At 30.6% G+C, this 25,945-nt stretch overlaps 1 protein-coding gene across 2 annotated transcripts in view; it reads left to right on the top strand.

Annotated features, from left to right (window-relative positions):
- Positions 1–25,945, top strand: part of LOC143243921 (tyrosine-protein kinase RYK-like) — an 85,239-nt gene that overhangs the window by 46,821 nt on the left and 12,473 nt on the right. Inside the window, exons 8-12 of one of the 2 annotated variants that reach the window (XM_076487717.1) lie at positions 3,582–3,722; positions 5,399–5,488; positions 9,467–9,669; positions 16,679–16,788; positions 22,681–22,840. In XM_076487717.1, the coding sequence (XP_076343832.1) occupies positions 3,582–3,722; positions 5,399–5,488; positions 9,467–9,669; positions 16,679–16,788; positions 22,681–22,840 (704 nt within the window). Of the gene's footprint in view, positions 1–3,581; positions 3,723–5,398; positions 5,489–9,466; positions 9,670–16,678; positions 16,789–18,472; positions 18,744–22,680; positions 22,841–25,945 lie in introns of those variants that run through there. The other variant, XM_076487718.1, reaches the window with a different exon arrangement.

Here is a 25,945-nt window from a genome sequence, read left to right as displayed (position 1 = left end):
ATTTAGTTGTTATTATAATTTGCTGTGTGAATAACTTGCAGAACGTGATTATAATTTTATAGTAGTGTAAACTACATTAAATCTCTTAATTGCTTGACTACTAACTTTAAATAATCGAGTGTGGGTTACTGTAATTTTTGAAAAAAATAATATTAGTGACTGGAGTATTCTGGATGTTGTAGCAGTATTATTCCTGTATTGTAATAATTCTTGATAAAAAATTTGTATTTGGCTAACTGGTGTTAAAGACGAATAGGAAATAAGTGTGTCTTAGTTGTAACAGATGAATATATATGAACAAAAACAGAAAACTTTATGTAGTTTAATGAGGAAGTAGTTGTTTGTTACAACAGTTTAAATGAAATTCGTTTCACCATTATATTATAACTTTTAGGTAAAAACATTAGTCTGCTGGTACAAGTTTTTTAATTATTTTTTTTCAAAATACCTGCTGATTAATTAGATACTTGGCAAACCATGAATAAACAAATAATGTATGTAGTAGGAAGCATTTTTTACATCAGCAGAATAGAATATTGAATAGCTGATCTTTTTCAGTCTATGGTTACTTACTTCAATTAATTTTCCAAAATACCATAATATAAGTGCTAAACATAGTAGTTTGGGTACTCAATAAATTAGTATTTCTAACTTGGGATTAAGTTACATCAATATTATTAAGGCTTTTACTTAAAAACCAAAACAGAAAGTTCATATTTTGAAAAGTTAATGTGGTGAAATAATATTTAAAATTAGTCTATCAATATAAATTCCAGTCTATAGTTTTTTTCATACGTAATAAAAACTAGAAGTTGTTACATATGAACCAGTGTTAGCTTGCTTCATTGATATTTGTTATTAAAGTTTTCTCTTTTCTTGAATATTTGTTGTTAATTCTGAATTTTTCTGTTTAGTAATTGTTAAGTAAAAAAATAGTAAAACTTTCCAATCCATTAGTGTAAAAGTTCACATTGTAAGGTCAACAACTATGTGTTTCAACAAAGAACTCTTGCCTTGAAAATAATTTTCATGCAAATATTGTATGGTACAAGTAGCTAGCTGAGAATGACATTCCTTTATTCTTGTACTGTTCTTTAGTAGATTTTGAAAATTGAAATGTACATAATTTTGAGGCCTATAAGCAAACTTCATAGTCTTATTAAATTGTATAATATGTTTTTCTGGGAAGCTCCAAGATATCAATTGCCTTAAGTGTTTAAGTGTAGAAAGATGTCAAAATATGTAGTCTTCTCTAAGTAGCCATCAAACTGAAGTGTTATATGCTCATCTGTCAGAGTTTCATTTGATATAATTTGGATTCAGTAATAAGAAATATGTTTTTGACATGAAATATAATAAATGTGTTCAAAAAATAGTAACTCCAATAACAGGAGGAATGGCAGAAAATTTTATGTGAAAATAAATCTGAATTTCTGATTTAAACTAAAGTGAAGATTGCAACCAAAAAACTTTGAAAAGAGTGAAGAGTAATATTTACTAAATTAGAAACAATCGAAGATATACTGGGTACTTATAATGACAGATTTGCAGCCATAACTGGAGCAAGCTATCACTAGATTATTTAAAGGAAGATCTGAAATCAATCTGAGTATGACTGTGAGAGTAAAACAACAATGCAAAAACTCTAACAACATTACATTAAAAAAAACAACAGAGGGATTATTTCCTCAAGCTGGTTACGATCACTGCCAACATTTTCACAGTGTGTGAATTTATACTCTGTATACATTATAATAGTCTTAATTTCTGTCAAATATATGTGATACACCAAGGTATAATAACCCAGGACAACCTGTAATTAAAATGTCAGTTTATTTGTGTTTCATATCCAGTTCTTTGTGCACCAAAACATGCATATTTATGAAATGTTGTGAGCACTCTTAATAAATGAGAAATGTTCATCAGCTGTTTAAAATAGAGAAAGGAAAAATAAATGCTAAACATTGTGAATGCCAATGTGATATGAAGCACATTATGTATTTTCTATCTCTGTGTTTATTACAAACTTTAATGTTTAACCACATATTTATAGCATTAATATAGAATATTAGTTATGGGAACCACTAAGTTCTTTTCACTCCAGTTACCCATTCAAATAAACCATTAATTTACAGTATTCCATTGATAGGTCAGGTGATGTCTTAAGGATACAACATTCCTTATATTTCAGTGAGAGTGACAATTACATGGGTAGTGCTTTCACCCTGTGAATTGGTAATGACTTTGTTGTTTTTAGTATATAATATCTTGTTTTCTCAATCTACATCAGATTTCTTTTTTACATTGTATAAAGAGGATGGTAATTTAGAGGGAGATTTTAAACAAATTTACTGATAACTTTGAAATAAATCAGAGTTCTCTTTGAGATAAAGCCACACAAAACTTTCATTTCTCTAATTTCTTTGTCTAAGATCATTGAATAAAGAGTGTTTTACTGTGTGCTACATTGTGCTCAGTTTCTTTCTTTGCTTCTAATTAAGTCTAAGTAATCTGGGTCGGAGAGCTCAAATTATCATTTTACACTAAATTTTCTGGTGATTTTCTCATTGTTCTATGATTCTCATGCAATTACTCAAAGCTAAATTGATTTAAGTAAAAATATCACACTTACATACTGCAAGTGTGTTGCTTTTCTATTAATTATTTGTTATGACTTGTTGTTTAATTGATAACTAACAAACTTGACTTTCTAGGAAACTAAACGATGTCACTGGATGGAGGTAAAGGATTGCAAAGCAAAGAGAATATTATGCTTAGAAAAATTCAGCAATATTCTGTTTGGTGGCAGCTGAATAAGATAAATTTGTGTGACAGTTCATTAATGTATTTATGAAAATAGTACTTTAAACTTTCATACATGATCAGAGTTTCTTAATAATAGATGTATGTGTGTGTGTGTGTGTTTTCATTTAGGAAAGCCACATCGGGCTATCTGCTGAGCCCACTGAGGGGAATCAATCGCCTGATTTTAGCGTTGTAAATCTGTAGACATACCACTATACAATCATGGGGCAGTAGATATAGCCATGAACATAATACTGTGGGTCAGTCACATCAGAAAAGATAATACTGCTTTCAATAAATTATCTTGTACACTAGTGTATGATATATGTAATATTGCATCCAGCAGTTTAAAAACGAAGTAGACAACAGGCAATTATAAATCAGGTATACACAGTCCATATTATAAACTGTTTTATTTTCATGTTTCAAGAGCAAGCTATAATATACTTTAAAAACAATGTTACTTGTAAACAATTAACAACTGCAAATGAAAACCACTCTAAATGTATAATCAAGTTATGAAAATATTTCTGGCCAAGGTTCTTCATCAAGTAATCCTAAATAACTATAAAGGACATTTTTCACTTTTTTATTGTTTTACTTGAACTGTATTAACATGTGTTGACACTGACTTTTCGTACAACTTATTTTGTATAACTTAGTTCCAAATATGTTTTTATGTAGATAACACTAATGGTAAAAAACGCAATATTTGATATTATTGTTGGAACTGATATTGTTCTTCTGATGAGGTTACTAAAAATTTTCCTTCATAGGTTATGGAAGTTATAGACGGCTTACCCCTGTTGTTCTTGCTGTTCATGTCAATGATCTTCGAGCTTCAGAGCTTACAGAAAAAATCAGTGAAATTGTTGTTGAAAAGAGGAAAATATCTTTACATGAAAAATTACAAGAAGGTACTTTTTATCTTTAATCTGTATCTAAAATAAGTGTTATGTTCTTCACAACTATGTATTATCCTTTTAGGAAACTATGTGTTCACTCTGGTGCCAACGTTGAAAATAACTTTGTTGAGGGTCTTTAAAAACTTTTCTTTAAACTTTTTTGTTGTAAAGAAATCATGATATGAAATATTTTACTACATTTATGCATCTGAAGAAATCATTTAATATTTTGTAAAATGAATATTTATGATATGCAAATAAATGGGAATCCTACAAGTATGTTTTTATTCATGTGGTTTAGACATGAACAGGTAATTCACAATTCTTAAGGGTGAGGGCAAAACTGAAAAATAAATAAAAGGGCAAATGGCTAGTTTGGTAAATTTGGTGGTGTGATTTCCAAAGTCAAGATATAAAGATTTTTGTGGTGTATGAGTTTCGAACACACTAAATCTGTTCAAGGTTATGTGCTAATTAATTCTAGCCTTTGTATAACTATCTTTATTGGATCTCATTATGGGAACTCTCCACTGTTTATTTTGTGTGTGTGAGACTACTATAAAAGTATTTCCAGGTTCTTGGAGTTCTATTCATGATTGGTTATTTACAGAAAAAATGCAAGTTGTGAGATAATATATTTTGGAATATTCATGAAGATTAGCTCCTGCATTGAAAGAGCTGAGACATGCTGTAAAATGTGGTCTTGCATAGTATATTGAAGTCATGTGTTGTCATGTTTTAATTTGTGTTTATTCAAAGCTTATTTTAGTTTTATCACTCAGTTCATTAGTTTTATTTTAATTTAATTTAGATATGTTGATTTTGAAGATATACAAGATAATTTATCAATGTGCTCATTTGTGTTTGTGAAAATTGTTTGTTTCTTTCCTACACTTATCCTCACATAAACTTTTCATCCAGTTGGATTTTTGTGTCTCTCGTTACATAGGGTTATTAACCACACATTTAAAATATACCCCAGTTAGATTTTACAAAAAATAGAAGAGATAAGTTAATCCATGAAAAGACCCTTCAGTTTGATTTTTCAAAAAATTAATCTTGTACTTAGAAAGAAATATTATTAGTTGGTGCAAAGTATACTCAGTGGAAGACATGATGTGGGAAACCAAAGATCCATATTTCTAATTTATGTTTCTGTTGGTTAATGGCTATGGAGTTTTTTACTAGAATGCTAATGAACAAGTCTTGCATGTTACAAAAAAAAAAAAGAGACTCAAAACAATAATAATAATAACAAGTATAGTTGTTGGATTGTGTCTATTTCATTTTTATAACAATTATTTTCATGTTAGTTCAATCTTTGCTCATTTTTATTTTAAATTGACACACATCTGATATCACAAACATAACTTTTTGACAGATGTACATTTTGAGTATTACTGTTTTAATGTAATTTATCTAACTAAAATGAATAAGAATAACTGGTTCAAAGGGAAAAATAATTTTATTCATCAAGTGAGTTAATGTTTCTAAAACAATGGTGTAAATAAAGCCTGCAGTGGAACATTTGCATGTAATGACCTAATATAGAAAAAAATTATTTTCATCAAAAATAACAGTTATGTTTAAAAAATATACTGGTACTGTTATCATTTTTAAATTATCAACAGTTGTTTATAACTAGATAAATGTAATTAACAAATCCTTTATTTTTGTTTTGGTTGTAGGTACTTTTGGTCAAATATATCATGGGATGTTCCAAGAGGATGAAAATGATGTCAGCAGTATACAGGATGTCTTTATTAAGACAGTGTCAGGTATGCAATGATGTCAGCAGTATACTGGATGTCTTTATTAAGACAGTGTCAAGTATGCTATAATGTCAGCGGTATACGGGATGTCTTTATTAAGACAGTGTCAGGTATATAATGATGTCAGTGGTATATGGGATGTCTTTATTAAGAGAGTGTCAGGTATACAATGATGTCAGCAGTATTCAGGATGTCTTTATTAAGACAGTGTCAGGTATACATTTACACTATGTGCAAGTGACTAAAATTATATCAGCATTTTAACACTTTCAAGAGCATACATTCAATTCAGTGGTAAATGTTTAGTACTTTTAAAAGCCTTTTTTTAATATTTTAATCATTTTTGAGGTACAAACTATTAATTGTTACAGGTTTAAGTAAATTATACTAAAATTATTTTGATTCTGTAACTAAGCAATTCATGTAACAAACATAGCTCATATAAAGTCATGGTGAGATGATAGGTATCAGAATTACATTTTGACATTTTATAAGCAGTGAGAGATCAATTTATACTGATTGCTTTTGGAAACAGAATGCATTGGATAATTGTGCATATTTCTAATGCAAAATACACATACACTATGATTATAAAGATGTATTCAGATGAGGGATTAATAATTTTAAAATTAGGGTTATCCCTATATTAAGTGATACTAAGAAAACAAAAAAAGTCATATCATTTTGGAGCACAAGGACCATGAAGAACGAGACCTGCAACAATCATTCTCCAACCACAGTAAAGTGAGTGTGGTATCTTGTAATATGAGAATATCTGCAAACACAAAGTTCATGCAAAGGTTTTTTCATATATTCTAGGCAACAGTATGCAGTATAATCAAGAAGGATCTCTTTCTAAAACAATACCAATAAGATATGGTTCATCTAGATAAAGTTTACAGTTACTCCTCTTATTCAGCTGTAACATACCTCAAACAACTGGAGAATGAAATGGACATTCACAATATTTCTATTTGAAGACACATACCAGTAAAATCAGTGTACTAAGCATCAGTGAATGTTTGTGTTGTCAGGCTTTTCAAATGGTTACCTGGAAACTTTCTTGTACACTAGCAGGATTATGAAAAGACCCATGACATGTAAGTTCCAAAAAGATTATGCAGAAAGTATAGAAAATAAAAATGAACAAGTGTAAAACTGAAACAGAATTTTTATTCATATAATGTACGTTTCAGTTTATTAGCTGGCACTTTATGGCTTCTGGAGAAGGAGAGCAGAATTTCTCATGTTTGTATAAGATGAAGATGGGAACCAAAAGAGATAAAAAATTATGTATATTACCTACATTGAAGTCAAATTTTTAATCCAGTATCCTCGAATTCTTAGTCACACATCAACAATCATCACATTCACATTAGATAAAAATCCTCAATTCATCCATTTTTTTCCATATAAACTAATATGAGTATGATCACTTTAAGAGCATACGAGAGTAGCCTTTATGTAACATAGTTGATGACTAGTGAGAATTTATGATCATCCTTTATTTTGCTTACAATAAGGTTAATGTTCATTACTTACATGGAAATTTAGAAAATAGGAAGATAATTATAATATTTCAAATGGAACAGCATTAAGGGTATAAAAAATAGAATGGATCAAATTTAATTTTGACACTTAATTGAAAAAGATTGCACTCTGGCCATAAGTTAATCATGCCCAGAGCATCTTACTTTGAAGCTGCAAACACATGTACTATTTAATTTTTTGTACTGCTTTGTTGATCTTTGTGATTTACAACTTACTGTGCTCCATTCATTCCCTCAAGCTCTCAATTAATTCATTTAACCATCCATCATACAAAAGTTATTATTAGGTACATGGAAGTAAATTAATAGCAAATTTGGAATATTAGAAGCAGAGAAAAATGATTTTAACTGAAAATGTTTTGATATGTATGACATTAGAAAAATGTCAAAAAATTCAAGTCAAGCATTTTTATTTACTGATTTCTGGATATAATGAAGTGTTATGGCTGGTCCTTGAAATGAATTATGTGAAGAGTCCATTGTATGTATTTTACTTGAATAACTGAATAATAAACTGTAATATAAGAAATAATGCTCTTTTTTGCCCACAGAGGTGTAACATTGTCATTGGGTTACTCCAGTGATTTACTTTCTCTTTCTATCCTGGTCTCAAGTCCCATTTGTCAAATAATTAGTTTTGTATACCTTATAAGAAATTAATCTGATTTTAAGTTAAAAGGTTGCTAGATATTAAACAAAATGAACTGTATGAGAAGATGTGTTTCGTGTTACTGAACTGTGGAACAGTAGCATGTACACATTGGATATTTTGATCTTTTATATGGAGATTATATATTGTATGTATACAATTCTTAAAGTTTTATAAGGTCTAATTTAGAACATATGAAATCAGGTTGAGGTAATGTGTTAGATGTTGCCTGATGTACTAATTTTTTAAAAACTCTCCAGTCAATGAACTTGTATGTTATTTTACTGCATCACATTGTACTTTACGTTATAACTGTCACATGAAACAGAGATAGTTCAGAATTGTAGTACCCATTGCTGATGGGTTAGTAATAAAGAGAATGTGTGTTGTGAAAGCAGTTTTGATGCTTTCAGATATAACTGGTAGCTTTAGTTTTGAAATTACCACACAATGTTTTAGTTTTCATTTTTCTAAAATAAGTGTTTATTTAACTTTCCTTGATTATGTGTGATCTAACCATTACTATGACCAGTTCTTCATCCTTATTTTGGATATATTTCATGAATTATAATAATAATGTGGCTTCTTCTTAAGAGGATACTCGAAATACAGATCTAACAACAGCTGGAGAAACCCAGTAATAACTTAATAATATATGTCATTAAAATGTCAGTTCATGTGTTATTTTGTACTATATGAAAGCTTTTCCAGTTTTTGTCAATATCTTTTTGATAAACATTAACTCTCAAATAACCATTTTATTATATATAAAACTCACTATTGAATCCAAATACTGTATTTAATAATGCTATATTTTTGCTTACTACAATTACAACTCACTCTAAAGAACATCCTGACCAAATAAATTGGGTGGAATCACTCATTTTTTTTTCTATAAATACAAAGAGGTCCCCAGCAGTTTAATTACTTGGAACATTTATGGTATTTCTGTTTAATATTTTTATGTGACTCATGGCATTTTAGATTTTCTATAACACAAACAATTTAATGAACAAATAGTTCAGAAAAACGTGTTTTAAAAAACCATCCATATTGACACCACTGGTAACTTCAAGGTGACATTTTTTATGTCTCTTTTATTATTATTTTATTAATAGCATATAAATGTGATTTGCATATTCTACTTTGCATTTTAATTCATAGAGTATTACATTTTCTGCACTTTTCTCAGCTAATTAGACCTTAGTTTTTGAAATAAATTATAATTTCAGTAGCTGTATTGCAGAAAAACTGGTATGGGTATTAACACTTTTACTAATAAAATAGAGAAAAACATTTAGACCTTCCTAGGTCATCTTCAGGTTAACCTTTTTTTTTTTTTACCTAAGAAAGTCAAAATGTTGCTCTCTGCTTTATCAGTATAAGAGTTAATACCCATACCAGTCGTCCTGAGATAAATTTTTGTTTCAAGTGGGTTTCTCATCATCAAGAATAAAAAATTTTAACAGATTATGTTACTAGCTAGATTATACAGCTGTTGTGAACAGCCACATTAAAAGCAACCATTCTTGTAAAAAGTAACATTTGTAACAAAACTGTGTGAAATAATGTTCAAACTCAAAAAGAGGTTACTGACATTTCAAAATATTTGTATGTTTTTTTTTCTTTACCATTATGTTCAGAAGTTTAATAAAATTAGCAACGATTTGGTAAAGTCTATTAAAGTGTTCTTTTAAATTTGCAGCTATTCATTTCAGTGATAAACTGCTTTACAGATTTTAGAGATATTTTAAATATCAGTATGAATGCATTTTTGGTTTACAGATCAAGCTTCTCAGGTTCAAATTTCAATCCTACTTGGAGAAGGAATGAAGATGTTTTCTTTTATTCATAACAATATTCTACCTGTAATTGGTGTATGTATGGATAACCCTCAACGCCCTCTACTGATTTATCCTTACATGAATCAAGGCAATCTGAAACGTTTTCTTCATAAATGTCAGTTTTCAGTTGAGGGGCATTGTCATGTAAGTTTATTATTGTGACAAAATATATATATATAAATAATTATTACAATATGTGATCCAGGAAATTTAAAAACATTACAATACTGTGTGTTTTTTAAGTTATGAAAACTGTAACCATTATTATGAAAGATAAATAACAAATAACATTTTACCAAAAATAATATTTTATGAAATTTGGAGATAAATAATAATTATATAATTTCTATATACCTCCTACCATCTTCTTAATGATTCAGTTGGTCAGACTGATGTGTTTATATGGCCTTAAAGTTTAATCACAGATTCAACTTCAGAATTTTTGCTATAGAACTGGGTTTATATTTTATGTGAAATAACTTTAGTATTGTTGAGTTTCTGTATATATGCTATGTATATATATAAATCTTTTATAGTAAGTCAAGAGTATATTTGAACATACAGTTATTCATAGTGAGGATTTAATAAACTGTACCTTTTATATAAATGTACAAATTACTGGCCAGAAATGCTTGTTATTGAAAACATGTGAGGTACTGAAACTTTGAATATCTATGCTGTAAAATGATTAAACTAAAAACACATAAGATGTATCATTTAAAGTCAAACATTAAACAAGTCTGCACTAAGAATGATCAAAACATTGGGAACAGAATTCTTAAAAAAACAGAGTAGTTATTAGAACTTTCACAAATTAAATGTAATGTATCTAACATGTAAAAATATTGACTGACTTGTACAATATAACTTTGACATTAGAAATTAGAAAAATAATCAGAAATAAAAAAGCTAAACCATTTGTAAATTATCACAAAATCTACTTAATAATTCAATAACTAATCAAGTTTTTAATAATAGTTGATTTAAACACCACATTCTTGAGTTGGGTTATTAGTTTTTCATTACAATTATCAATTACATTTCAACACAAAACAGTTATTAGCTATTGATAAAAATTTGATCATGTTATTTAAATACAGTGGCATGCTTACACTTACATATAAGTTACTGTGATAAAGACCTCAGTGTCACTTAGTGTCTGACATTTTGTCTCATTATTAGAATAATGTTATCATTAATTCTAATGAGGTGTAAGGTGGCTGGCTGTATGCATAAACAAAGAAAAGACAGCTTCGCTAAACAATGAAGAAAAGGTATGCAAATTATAAACCTAATGAATTTTAACACAAAAATGAAGTAATACCAACTCAGAGTGTAAAGATTTGATTTGCCAGTCTCACAGGTCATTTTATCTTCAAAACTGAATATCAAGTATTTGGATACAACCCAAAAACAACATGTTTGTAAGGTGTACATTAGAAATGCTATTGCTCGATATAAATAACCTACATTCAACAATACAATAAATTTGGTCCAGTTCTTTTGTTTGCAATTATCCAGGGTGAATCCAATAATAGGATGAATCTTATATTTCTTTATGCCAAGCTAATATTTTTGGATATGGGAAAAGAAACTATGTTTGAAAAGAACAGAATCGGTCTCGCTGAGACACCAACATGTAATCAATTTTAAATTATCAATACAAAGAACAGACACGTAAAACATTCCATAACACACTTTAACTAATCTCTATCTGACATCATTTCAGCTGCTGATTCATGCAATAAATATTTTACTGTGCTGTAATTTGCTCAGAAGGTTCTGACATGTTTATTGTATAGAAGCAACTGATTTTTCTCATTATAATTCTATATGTTTAATAACGAAAATACCACATGCCAGTTTTTGTTATGATTGTTACCTAGATACCTATTTTTGAAGCAATGTTTCACAGTTAGATGATTTTTTACATTGCCTGATAAGAGTTCCAGAAACTTGCAAATAAAACTATTTTAATTTTGTTTGTTTGTTTGAAGTTAAGCACAAAGCTACTCAATAAGCTATCTGAGCTATGCCCACTACAGGTATTGAAATTCAGTTTCTAGCACTGTAAGTCTGAAGTTATATCACTGTGCCATTGTGGGACTGAGTGTTGTAATATAGAGAAAAGTCTGTGTACAATTCTACAAATATATATATTTTTATAAATACATGGAAAGGATTTGCTAACTAATATCCAACAAACATATAATATTGAAAATAAAAAGTACAGGTATTACTTACGTTCTGATGAAGATATTTGACGAAATAGCCTACTGCTGCACTATAGACACACAAAGGGATTATGTGCCATGTTACAATTTATTACAATTTGTACTTACATGCCCTTTTTCTAAAAGTTAGATTAACTGAGTGTACTGTATCTATAAAAAGGTATGGTATAATATAGCTCAAGCAAATTTAATTGCTCCATCTGCAGCTTCCCTAAGACCACCAGATTTCAGAAGAACAATAGATTTGTCTTTTATTGAGATAAATAACTAGTTGAGCCAGCTGTTTTGAAAATGAGTTTTACTTTGGTCTAGAGAAATGACTTTGGAGTGGTGTGCTGTTGATTAGTTGAATCCACAAACTTCTAATATCTAAACTATCAATTATTTAATTCAACAAAACCTTGTAAAAACATTGTATGTTTGTTAAACTTGTAATAAATTTTTTCATTACCCATTCAAGCTGTTTCCAAATTTTAAATTTGCTTAGAGTTTATCAGATGTTTCTCATGAGGAGTTTTCTAATATATTCTCTCTTCTAGTTCTATTTTACAAATATGATACATTACCTCTTCTCCTATAAATAACTATTCTTGTTCAGTATCGCCCTCTATATCCAAATTTTTTTTATGCGTACTACAAGACTTTTATCTCCACTCCATCGGAATTGACTTATTCTAATGTGTCTCCCACATAAATCATCATGTTTCAATCTTTAACCAATACCCTCATGATTATTCCATATAATGTATTCAATATGATAGCCTACTGCTGCACTATAAATTCTCAACTGAACTATAACTTCTCGCTTGGTATTACTTATGTTCAGACGTTTGTTGTTGTTTTTTTCTGTTGGTACTCTTTGTGTGAATCGTTTTGTGCTTTTAATAGTTTAATTTCTGAAGTAGAATTTCTTCTTAATTTAGTTTTCTATTTGTTGAAGAAATATTTAACTTAATTTCTCAGTTTTATTCTTTCTCACAAATATATTTTACATTAAATGCTTTTGTTTGACAAATTGCCTTGGTTTTGGTGCCTGATCCCTCATTTTCTTGCTTTAGGTATTGAGGTTTTCAGCTGTGACTGTACCAGCACACTTGTATGTCTTCCTATTCTTTTTTTTCAGGTGATTGAAATCGTCCTTTGCACTCTGTGTTTAGTCCTGCACTACCTCACTTTGCTTACATTTGAACTACTCTTCCAGTGCTCCTTGTTTTACCTTACTTTGTGTCTACCTTCCTTCTATTTGTATGTGAACATTGGTAGTCCATTTATTTGCCATCAATATTTTGCATATTTTTATCTTTCTACATCCCTTCTCCTTTCTCCAGATAATTTTTCTTATCAAACTCTTCGGTGGCTCATGAACATAACTCCTATATTTAGCCATTTTCCATTCCTTCCACTTTACACCTTTATCCTCAGCCTGATCTGGATAGACTTCTGTGTCCTGTATGTGCTCTTTTCAGTTATACTGCTCACACAGCTTCTTTCTACAGTTTACGTTCCTGCTTTTCTCTTCCTTGGCATCTGTCCACTGTTTATGATCTTTTTTTCTTCACCTTTGCCAGTTGGGTTCTTAATTTGATTGACTTATTTCTCTTCATCACTTTCCTCCCATACTTTGTTCCAAGTGTCTTTTCATCAAAGTTGACACTTTATCTTTCCACTGGCATTTCATCTTCATCATCCTTTGAAGGTACTTCTTCAATCAGGTATGTGTACTACCCATGATGTATTCATCTCTCACTAGTCGCTTTGGATCATGATTTTCGTTTTCTTCAGATTATCATCTTCTGCCTCTAACCATTATTCAGAATTCAAAGAGACTTTGACTGTGTAAGCTATTTTTCTTATTTTTTTTTTTCCTTTTCAGGGGTTCGTTTCCATTTTATTATTGCTCCCTTTGGATCCCACTCTATGGTGAACGGTACCTGATCAGGTATTCTTTACAAGATCAAATTTGCACTGCAAGGCCATGTTGACTTACTGTACATAGTATCTTTACGCATCACACATGGCAGAGATAGCGTCTTCCACAAGATCACTTGTGGGTTTATCATAGCAATGGAGTTTTGAAAAAAAATTACCTGTCTCATGGATAAGACAGAAAAGGTAGCTGCTCATTCCTTGTATTGAATAAATTGGTATGGTCTGCTTTTAAAAATAATCTTGTGATCACCCATTTCAGGTGTTGTCATTCCTCCAGACTTTTCACTGCATTTTCCCCCTTTTCTTCTTGTGGAATTTGAGTGTTCATACTATGTTCCACTGTGGTGGTGGACCATGGGAGCATCCTCTTGAATGGGTTAATGAAATAAAAATACAAGCAAAATATAGAAATTATTATATAAGCATTTAGTTGGGAGTATTATGTTGGTATTCTGTTGGTATAAATGACAGGAGATCCTTTGTTATGATATATACATAAATGAGAGTGAGTCATCAAAATTACAATTCACCACTTTATATGGGATACCTTGATGAGGATGTTGATTTTGTAATTAGAGTTGGACCAATCAACTTAAGTTCTCATGCATGTATTAAAGGTGTCAGTATTCCTCTCACAATTACACTCTTGTTACTTGATCTATGTTGTTGGTCATGGTAGAGGTACTTGCAAATTATTACAGATCCTCCCCTTCCTCAACTCCTTGGTGCACATTATTCTAAGGATGTCATTGTGGTTATTGGTGATTCTGGGAGATGGTTTACATTATACATATGTCTTTTGATACTTGAAGTCAGGTTTCCAGGTCAATCTGTCAATTTCTTATATTAATGTGTGTCCCATTTTGGGGTTTTTGATTCCCTCTGTTTTCATGAACTTGAGAAGAAAACAGTATGATCTTCTTGCCTACTCTCACAAGTTGACTTGCCAGTAGTATGATTCTTTTTTTCCTACCCCTATATGGATGGATGTTGGTACCCAAAAGCTGGATTTTGGATTGTATTTGACTTGTCACTGGCATGATGTTTTTTCCTACCCCCACAGTTGTAGTTGACTTACTGACAGTATGATTCTCATCCTACCCATACATGGATGTTAGTTTCTAACAGAAGAAGGTTTTGGATGTTACTGACTTGCCATGTACAGCCCATTGCACCCTTGCTACTTTACCCCTTGGGTACATCTTTTCACCTACTTTTATAACTTTTGGGATTGTTAGTAGTTTAGCACAAAGCTACACAAAGGGACATGTGTGCTCTGCACACTATGGGTATCAAAACTCAGTTTCTAATGTTGTAAGATATACCACTGGAGAGATGGGGGGGCCTTTTATTGAGTTTCATAAAGATCATATAAATATCACTCTCCAACATGGATGTTCTATTCTGCTTTACACCCAAATGTGTGAAATATTTTTATGATGGATGAAAAGTATACCTGGTTAATAGGTGGTGTGGTCTTTCACATGAGATCTTAGACTCTGACTGTCTCCTCTTAAGGAGTGTTCTTTGGACCTTCCAAAGGATACTTTTCTTTACATCACAGCAGTTTCTACACTTGTATCTCAGAATGGCTGGTATGGGTAATAACAATTTTATTGATAAGAAGAGAACAACTCTTGGAATTTCCCAAGTCATTCCCCTAACCTGAAAAGGTCGAAACATTCATTGTTCTCTCCTTATCAGTAAAAGTGTTACTACCCATATCAGCCATTATGAGATACATTTTGATTTTAAGTGGATTTCTCGTCGTCAAAGTTTCTACACTTATTCTATGCAGAATTTTAGCTGTGTATGTGATGGGGGGGGGGGGGAACTGTACTGTATTAGAAGTTATAATTTTCTTACAATGAAAAAGCATTTCTGATAGATTTTTACAGTCTCTCAGACTTTCCTTTCTTCATCCTCACTGAAAGCCAATGCTTCCATCTTCTGTCAAAACTTGAAATGATAGTTCATTAGAATTGAATATTCACATGCATCATAAAAGTAGTTCACACTTTTATTGGTAGAAAGTTGAGAGCAGATAAAAAGCTTGTGGCATATTAAATTATTATTTTGCATACAGAGGACACCACTGAATGAGAATAGTTATTTGTGTGAGATGAGGTGAGTAGTTATTGGAAATACATTTTCAGTATAGAAAAATTATACATTTTACAGCTACATGTATTTCAGTCAATTTAGTGTTTGTTGAAGCTAGATATTATTCTATTACTTTAATGTTTATATTCATGATGTGATCTACGTTTAATATATTTTGGAGTCACTTTTATAAACATCTCATTTTTGTTCAATAAAATGTTTCTTTTTCAGTCTTCAAATAATACAAACGTTGTTTATTATAACCTTTTTTGGAGTGTGATTTTTCTATGTTGCTAATTCCACATGTTCTTGAGTATCTTATGGTTACAATTAGTAACTATGAAAGTATTTGATAATTTTGAGGTAGTTTTTATGTATTCTTATGATTTTAATATGTTTGAAGATCAATTTAATATGCACATTTAAAGATATGGTGTAAACTAGACTTGTAATTGAGCAATATAAGACACTATTTTTTTGGTGAAAGATCAGTGAATAAGTGAAATATTTTTTTTGTAAACTACAGGGAATTTTGATAATAGATGTCACAGAATTATTTGCTTATTTATTCTACAGTACACTTTTCTGCTTCTGTAAGTAATGAGTTACTGATCAAAATTAATTGTCTAGCAACTCTTCTTTGAAAAACATTAATCTAAGTTAATGGATTTTTCTTTTTAGTACACTAAATAAAGAAACTGAAGTATATATTTATATTATAATGAACACTTAAATGTATATATATATATATGTATCTTTTCACTCGTCCATTATTGTTAAGTACATAAGTGGTTACACCACGTATTGATCACATTATTATCTTAAAGTATTTATACTGAACAATTTGTGTATTTGACATGCCTGTTTTTTTTTTTTTAATTTTATAGACTTTGGTTACACAGGATCTTGTAGCAATGGCAATACAGATAGTGCAAGGAATTATGTATCTTCACAAGAAAAAAGTAATCCATGGAGATATAGCAGGAAGAAATTGTGTGTAAGTTATATTTGATGGGTTATATTTCTCATTTAATAGTAAAATTTTCTTAATATAGATCAGCATGATAATATAGTAACATAGTAAGTGACAATTACCTCACTTTATATCAGTAAATCTGCATGACTAACAGGCAATGGATCTACTTGCTGTCCTGTAGAAAAGTTTCAAACTTCCAAGTATTTTACATCAGTGTCTCTTGGTGGATAAAAATCATTATTCCTTCAGTCTTAAGTCTTCCTGTTGCTATCTCCATTAAATTATTTAGTAACATCTCACAAAATCTCATTTTCAAAACTTCTTGACAGCTACAGTTCTGTCTCTTAAAAAAACAAAAACTTTCTATTTGTATAAATCCATCAAGTAAAACATTTACTTAAAACTCTGTCTTGTCTTTTCTGGTTTTTTATGCTAAATATTGTCCAACAGATGTTTATTGACTTAAATGTTTTGTGCAGCATTTCTGAATTACAGTATAGATTACTATTATTTAGTTTTTAGCATTATTATACTTTTTGTTTGTTTAGAGAAGATGAACAGAAATTTAAAGCATTCTTACATAAATGTTGCCTGCTGTTACAGTCACCACGTTTACTCATCAGCATTATGTATTGTAGTAAAGCAATATTTTTTTCACTTTGATCTTTTCTGTTTGAAACTGGTAAAAATACTGTTTTTTTATCACTTTCTGTAATAATTTGAATATTCCCACTGCTTAACCTATTCTGAGAATGATGAGGCCAAACACTTTGAGAAAATACACTGCATTTTTCAAACAAGATCCTAGGGTACAAGCTACAATTATAGAATGTATTCTAGGTTTTGGAAGTGACTTTTGAAGTAAGACTCACATTGCAGTGGGGATACCCCATCCTTTAGTCCTAACCTCCAATTTGCTAATCTCACATAAGAAATAGACAAAATTATACTAGAAATCAGGAGAGTGAGATGAGATGTGGGTGCTGAAACCCACAATATCCCACATTTATATCACCCTTCACTGCCTGAAGACATTTGTGGGAAGGCAACTGCTCTCCCAAGTTAAAATAATTTTATAATCCCATGTTGCAGCTTGTATTCTAGGATCTTTTTTTTAAAACATGCAGCATATTTTGTTTAATTTTAATGTGTTTTGTTTTGGCTTAAAAATTATAGTTATATATATACAAGGGGTGGGCAAAAATAGTGGTTCCTCTTAAAAATGTTGTTTAATTTTTATATCTTTTATTAGATAACAGAACAATACCTAAGATTGTATGTTCTTAGAATGCACTCAACAAGATCTGTTTAAATATGATCTGAATTCCTAATTTCAACATTGGCTTTCATAAATACTTGATATTTTCATGATTTTAGTTACATTTTCTCATAAAACTTGTTGTGCACCTGCTATAATTTGTTAGATCTTATTACAATTAACCTATAAAATGATCAAACAAGTTTCTCTGCAATAACCAAATTTAAAAATGAAACTCAAACTAAGATTTGAAATCATTGAACAGATCTTGTTGCATGTGTTCTAAAAACATATAATTTTACACATTTTCTGTTATTAAATAAAAAATATAACAAACTAACATTTTTGGGGGGTACTTTGTTCTCTTCTGTATATTAATTAATTTCTCACAATAAAATTTATCTAGCATATTTTTATTTATGAGAATTCTGTTCTGTTTTCTTTTAGTTTTTGCTTGACTCAGTACCAATCCTTGGTTGCCTTCCATCTTCCAGTTTGCTTCATAGAAATGATCATATTCCACTTTATCAAAATTTCAATCAAATATAATGTCACTGCTTTTCTGAGTGTGGATGTTGATATTATGGGGAAAATAACATCCATCAACAATGTGCATTCCAACCAAAATTTTACACAATAGAGACGAAATAAAAAATTCCAACTTACAACAATATCAAAATGCAAACCCTTTAACATAGACAAATATGAGTCATAATAAATTGTTTAACAATAAAATCCTTTTTACTGGATATATTACAGAAGTACCATGCAACAAAAAATTTATATTCCAGTTTCATGCCAAAAATAATCTTTAACATTGATAAGACATTGCAGTGACATAAAATACTTGCTAACATTTGTTACAAAATAAATACCTGAACCACAACTACAAGTTAACATAATATACAAGTAAAATTTATAAAATGGACTTTCTGATTTTAAATCAAAATATTAACAAATACTTTAAACATACTGAAATCCATGTACAATACACAACATATTTACCACACAATACAAATTACAGATTGTCAGACATTAATGTAAAATTAGTTTAAAGCACTTGAAACTCATAAAAGTACAAAGTAATAAATCTTTAAAAGCTTTTAGTACATAAATATACTAAGTATTATCATAGTGTACAAATAAAATAGAATAAAGTTTCCAGTTAAACTTATGAAGTAAAGATATAAAACTGCTAAAAACCACAATAAAGTAAAAAGGAAACAGAACACTTCCACCCTTTAATGGAAAGTATACTGCTCAAAAAAATTAAAGGAATAAAAACATATTTCAGTATAATTTTGTCATAACTAAATTTATGCATGAAAAACATATCCATTCATCTACAGTTGTACTTTTTAAGCTTGTGAGTGAAGTTTGAAGAAATTCAAATGAAACTCACCTCACTCAAGGAGAATACAACTCAAGGTACCCTATATAAGGCTGTTACGTGAAACTATGCATTCCTCGTTAATTCTCAAAACAAACACCAAAAGGGATCTTATGCGGCTTGTTTTGTCAGTGTGTACCTTCATCTTGTGTACCCAAGCAGTCAGGTACCATCTGACAGAGAACAAGGTGGCCAGGGTGATCCAGATGCTGGAGGATGGCTAGAACCAAAGGAGGGTGGCACAGTGCGTCGGTATGTCACCAAGTGTCATCATTTGACTTTGGCAATGCTACCAGGAGACAAATTTATGGCAGGAGACCGGGTCATGGCTGTCATCGCTGCATAACAGCCAGAGAGGACCTCTACATCGTGACTACAGCTTTGTGGGACAGATTAGCCAGGGACTTTCTGCATTTCATTGGAACCCATGTGTCAACCCAAAGAGTTTGCAATCGTCTGCGCGAAGGACGCCTAAGGGCCAGACAGCCTGCAAGAGGCTAAATTGGAGTTTACTTGTCAGCACCTGGACTGAGAACTTTGTCAATGGGCTACTGTGCTGTGGACAGACGAGAGTAATTCACTATGTTCTGTGATGATGGACATGCGAGAGTGTGGAGATACTGAGGAGAGCGATTTATCGCCTGTAACATTGTGCAAGTTGGCGTTTATGGAGGAGGTTCTGTAATGATCTGGGCAGGCATATGCTTGGGTGGTCACACGACAATATAGAGACAAAATTCTGGAACCCATTGTAAGGTCTTTTGCTGGTGCTGTCAGCGATGGGTTCATTCTCATGCAGGTTAACGCACGAGCCCATGTCGCTAGACTATGTGTGGAGTTCTTTGACGAGGAAGGAATAGACTTTTGAGTGGCCCACCAAATCTCCAATTGAACATTGTTGGGATACGTTGTTGAGGCGTCAGAATGTATAGGAACTCTGACAAACCCTGGTAGGCGAGTGGGCTGCCATACCCCAAGGTAACATTGATAGACTGATTCAAAGTGTGTCAAATCAGTGTCAGGAGTGTGTCACAGCCTATGGAGATCACACTAGATATTGAATGTTTCAAACATTTCTTGAATAAATGCATGTGAACTGTTTAAAGTATTGTTTCATATTGGATATCAGTTTTGGTGATACTGTTTTTAAAAATTCTGTTTCTCCATCTTTTGCCATTCATCACACATAAAAGAAACGGATACAAATGAAACTGAAATGAGGCAATTACTGAAAAAATAAAAATATTACATTTGGAACACTGAGATAAATTATATAAGAAAGCATACTTGTTTGTCTGGTATTTTTGAGCAGTATATATAACATACATTAACTTAGTGAACAGGAAGTACAAAGTTTAGCTTCCTTGCCATTACTTCAATCTTGTGGTCAGATCCTTCAATGTCACAGTTGTCTGATGCTTAAGTATAATTTGTGCTCTGATGTACATCATGCTTTGATCAGGGCCCATTTTGTATCTACCAGCTTGGATTGCAAGCAGCATACTTCTACTTTTAGCTGCAACTAACAAAGAGCTCTCCACTTCCCTCTAATGGAGAACTTATGCCTCAATCCAGTGTGTGTGTCCATCTCCTGCTGATGCAACTTGAGGATGTGGACCTGCTATAGCATGAATTGGCTGCTTTTGGCACAAGGCAGTGTTGTTATTCAGTCTCCCATTTCAACTTGGATGGTAGTGACTGAACTTTAATTAATGATAAGACTTCTTTCTTTGTCTCTGCACTGGTACATGAGGCAGTAACATTTGTGGGCTAGTCATGGAAGTTCTTGTAGTTGGTCTTGTGTGACTGATGTCCTGTTTTTGTGGCTACTGGTCTGTCCTCCTGTTATTATGATGTTAGCCACTTGAGTGTCAATGGTTGCCTTGTTTCTTTTGTCTCAACATTCAGTCATTCTTAAAAGTTACCTCTACTAAAAGGTGATCTTGAGACTTGGAATATAGTTATCCTCTGAGAAGAGAAAATATATCGGTGCTCACGCTTAATGGTTGTCAAAACCTTTGATGGGACACTCCAAGTATCAAGATATCTGTTCATTTTCCATTTTTATTGGTAGATACACAGCTAGCATCAGTGTTGATTTGTAGCAGGTTTGTTGAGGTCCCAATGGTTCTTTTATCAACAAGGATTCAGGCTGGGCACTGGAGGTAGATTGTAATCTAACTGGGATTTCTCAGCCCTTGAAAGATCTCTAAACTTCATGAGTCATTATACCTTATTTAACATAAAAGATGTATCTCTAATGCCTATGATCCTCTTTTATCAGAACTCTGCATCACTAATATCTTATATGTGTGATGCTCTCTTTTGAGAATCTTGAAAAACTCAAAAATTTTAAATAATCTGATACCAGTGACACTCAAAAAGAACTAGGTAAATCAGTTTTAGTTTGGTATACATAAACATTGACAGACAGAAATAAATTATAAATAGAACCAAGAAACAAATAGAGATTTTATTTATATACACCTGATTAGATTTGAAGAAAATTCAGTTTAAAAAGTTAACAAGTTCACATTTAATATTTTAAATCTACTTGTATAACCAAAGACACAAAATTAGAGTTGTGAGTTCATCACTCAGTATGGTGACACAATATGTGATGATGTGTCTTGAGAAGAACCATAACCAGTAAGGTAGTGTTGACAAATTATAAATCAAAAAGTGTGTACTATTTCAACAATTCCTTGCAAAACACTATTTCTCAATATTCTGTACATTGAATACATCAGCTCTTTTTAGAATAAGAAACTGTATTTAGAAAAACAAAGAATCCACTGTCATTTTAAACAAAAATGTATGTAAAACTTAAAGTGAATGAGTCAGTGGTTGGAATCTCTATAACTTTACGTTATCATTAATCTAAGTCCAGGCTTATTAATATCCATTACAATATATGTAAGATATATATATATATATGTTTCAGATAATCATTGTATATTATTTTATTTAACAATTCAAGTATTTTCTCTGTTATATTTTAATCACTTTGAAAATTCTTACTGTCACCAATCAACTGCATGAAATGTTAACTTTTCCAATACATTAAAAAGCTTACTTTTCGAGCTAGTTTGACATTAAAACTTGGAAATTATCCACATAAATAAAGTCCTAAAGTGAAACATCACCTTTGAATGTTTTTCTATAACTTATTGTTGTTGATTACTATTGCTAAAATAAGTTAAATCTAAACATATTTAAAAAAAAGAGGGAGTGTATATTCTGAGTAAATTTTATTCTTTTGCAGTGTAGATGACCAGTTACAAGTTAAGGTGACAGATAATGCTCTATCTCGTGATCTCTTTCCAAATGACTATCATTGCCTTGGTGATAATGAAAACCGACCAGTTAGATGGCTAGCTATGGAAAGCTTACTAAGAAAGGAATTTTCCACAGCCAGTGATGTGGTAAGAAATCCTAAAAAAAATTACATTACTAAGTTTAAGTATTCAGTATTTTCTGTACATTTGCATTAATATTTCTTAGTTTCTATATGGGCATCAAGGAACTAGTTTGCAGCTTGTGCAAAAGATAAAACAAATTTTATTATTTTAATCAACTATGGGTTATAAATCATAGATTGTGTCTGAATGGGCTTTTAATTTTACTGAAAACAGCGGAATACTATGATGTCTCTTTCCTTTACTGTGGAATTTCAAGTGATGAAATTAAATACAGTCCTGTGGTAAAGTGTCTAAAGAAGGATTTTTTCTCTTTACAATAAAAGTTTTTGTTTAAGTGTGTTTATAATATAGTGAATACATTTCATTCATTCACTTAGATTTCATTTAGTATATTTTTAGAAACTGTAGGTCTTAATCTATTAACAGCATTTAATATTTTATAATTAAATATACACAAACACATGCATATATATATCACAGACTTTAATTATAATATGACAATTATCATATATGTGTGTAGCAGACTGTAATAGCTTTGTGTATAACTAAATAACTATTATTACACATATGACCCTCTTCCTTCAGTAATGTTGAAAAAGTCTAAATTTTTTTCAGTTTATTCCATAATTTTTATTAATGTTCAAAATTTATTCTAATAGAATATTTTATCTATAGTTACAGAGAATCCAATTGCTTGGAAATCATAACTGTCATAGTTAAAATCATATACATTTGGGATATATTCCAGATTAATTGCTACAATAATTGCAAACGTGTTTTTTGCAGTTTTATAATTCTCATAAAGCAGAAATGACAATGGTCCATACTTATTTGTCACCAGGATCAATACAATAGTAACAAGCCATGTGATAAGTTAACCTTTTTGTCCCTGATAACTTTCGTAGTGATGCACTAGTGTAATTCTATGAATTGAGTTTATGCGAGTTTATATTTTCACATAAAGAACTCTATTTTGCAAAACCTGGAATAAGTGTAAAAGTATGGACTTTGTAATTAATTTTTATTTGAACCCATATGAATTAAAATTGCAGTGAAGGACAACAGTCAAAATGTAGAACTGATTGTATCAGATTTGAGTGGTTAAAAATACTACTCAATGCATCTTAGAATATAAACCCTCTGACTTATGAGAAAGATTAAAGCTTATTTATTTAATAAAATAATCCTTTTTGTTTCCATTTATTCACATTCATATTAAAACGTTTTACTGTTAGGATAACAATAATTATTGTTTTTAGATTATTTATGCAATTAATTCAATTGTGTGGAGTTAATTAAAATTTTGTTACATACATAAAAGAAAAATACCTGTAATTTTCCTAATATAAAAACCTCTAAATATAATATGCTCTCTAATCTTCATGAACAAAGAGTCCTATTTTTCTTACAACCATAAATTATAAGTCCCGAGATTTTACAATACTGCAATTGAAGTAATTCTTTGATGACAGGAATGCAAAAGACTGCCTAGATAATTTCTATTTGTGAATTTGCTTTAGCACTTGCTATGTTTCAAATAAACATTCTCAAAAACCTATATATAGCTGGTATTCATTAGTCAAATGTTTCAGAAAAAAAATATACGTATCACATTGTACAAAGTTGTTGTAGAGGGCTATGACTAATGAATACTAGCTATATATAGGTTTTTGCACTTGCATAAAAATAGCAGTTTTGGTTCTGTAAGCCTAACACAATAAAGCAGCATTGGCTGTTAACACTTACATACTGACACTTAGTCCATTGCTCAAAAGAAGACAGAACTGTTCTGATTTTGTAAGATCAAATTTAAAATCTTCTCAACTCATAACAGATCAGGTCAATTAGACTGATCATGTGACTCCAAATCTTCCTTCATATTTTCCATACTATAGCTTTTAATATACTTTGTATATTTTCAAGAAATTTTTCAAGCTTTAAGTAAAAATCACTGGTCATGGATACACAAAATCAGGCTTCTCCAGTGGCTCAGCAGTATGACTGCAGACTTACAGCACTAAAAACCGGGTTTCGATACCCTGGTGGGCAAAGCACAGATAGCCCATTGTGTAGCTTTGTGCTTAATTCAAGACAACAACAACAATACAAAATCAGAATTTTTGATTTCAGTATTTCATCTAAGCTTCTTTGTCATTCTATTTCCAAACTCATGTTTAAAGATACTGAAAATAAATGAAAATAGGACACAAATTTTATCCTTATAAATAGTGACAGTTAATAATGCATACCATCTGAGCACAACATGTCCAGTGGGATTGACTGTGAAAACAATAATTTATATTTATTACCATATATTATACTCACCATAACTTTTAGATAAATTCCTAATATCAAAAAATGATTATTATTTCAGAAGATTTCTTTATTTATTTTACTTATTTTCACAAGCCATAAAAATGGCCATTATTTATCTTGGTCTGGTTTATTTTAGTGTGAGGATAAAAGTGAATCTTAATATTATACCAACTTGATCTTAAGATAGAAAATACAATGGTTATGTGTAAATAATTTTGATATGTAAGGATAGCAATGATAATTTATCAATTAGTGTTATAACAAAGTAACATGGGGAATAAAGAAGAAATTATAGTACTTTTAGACCATTAATAACTTATTCCACTTTAGGACTTTTAAAAAGTGATATAAAAGGCTTATATCTCTGGCTTGTCAGGTTAATAATGGTTTAGTTTGTGACCATTGAGATATAGAGCAACTTATTAACTGTAAATTTCATTCACATTTTAACTAATTCATTAAACAAAAACTCATAATTAGCTATACTGATCCATAAGTTCATTTGACAAAAGGTTTTTATTCCTGCTGTAGCACTACTACTGCTCTACCTTTTTTTGTATGGTTGCTTTTGTTTTTAGTATGCATATACTATTAAATTTACTCTTGAATGTGTTAAAGCCATGGACTCCAAGTGCACCAAAGCCTAGCATCGTATTATAATTTATCATGCAAATTTACTAAACAAAAATTGATCTTCATTAATAAATAACAAGAAAGTACTGAAAGTTTTGTTGCTCAAATTGCACATCTTTCAATATAATTTATGATACTTGTAGCTAAAATAACTCAATT

Source organism: Tachypleus tridentatus, chromosome 2 (genome assembly GCF_004210375.1).
Source record: "Tachypleus tridentatus isolate NWPU-2018 chromosome 2, ASM421037v1, whole genome shotgun sequence".
Classification (NCBI taxonomy): domain Eukaryota; kingdom Metazoa; phylum Arthropoda; class Merostomata; order Xiphosura; family Limulidae; genus Tachypleus; species Tachypleus tridentatus.
This window is presented reverse-complemented; position numbering and strand designations above follow the sequence as displayed.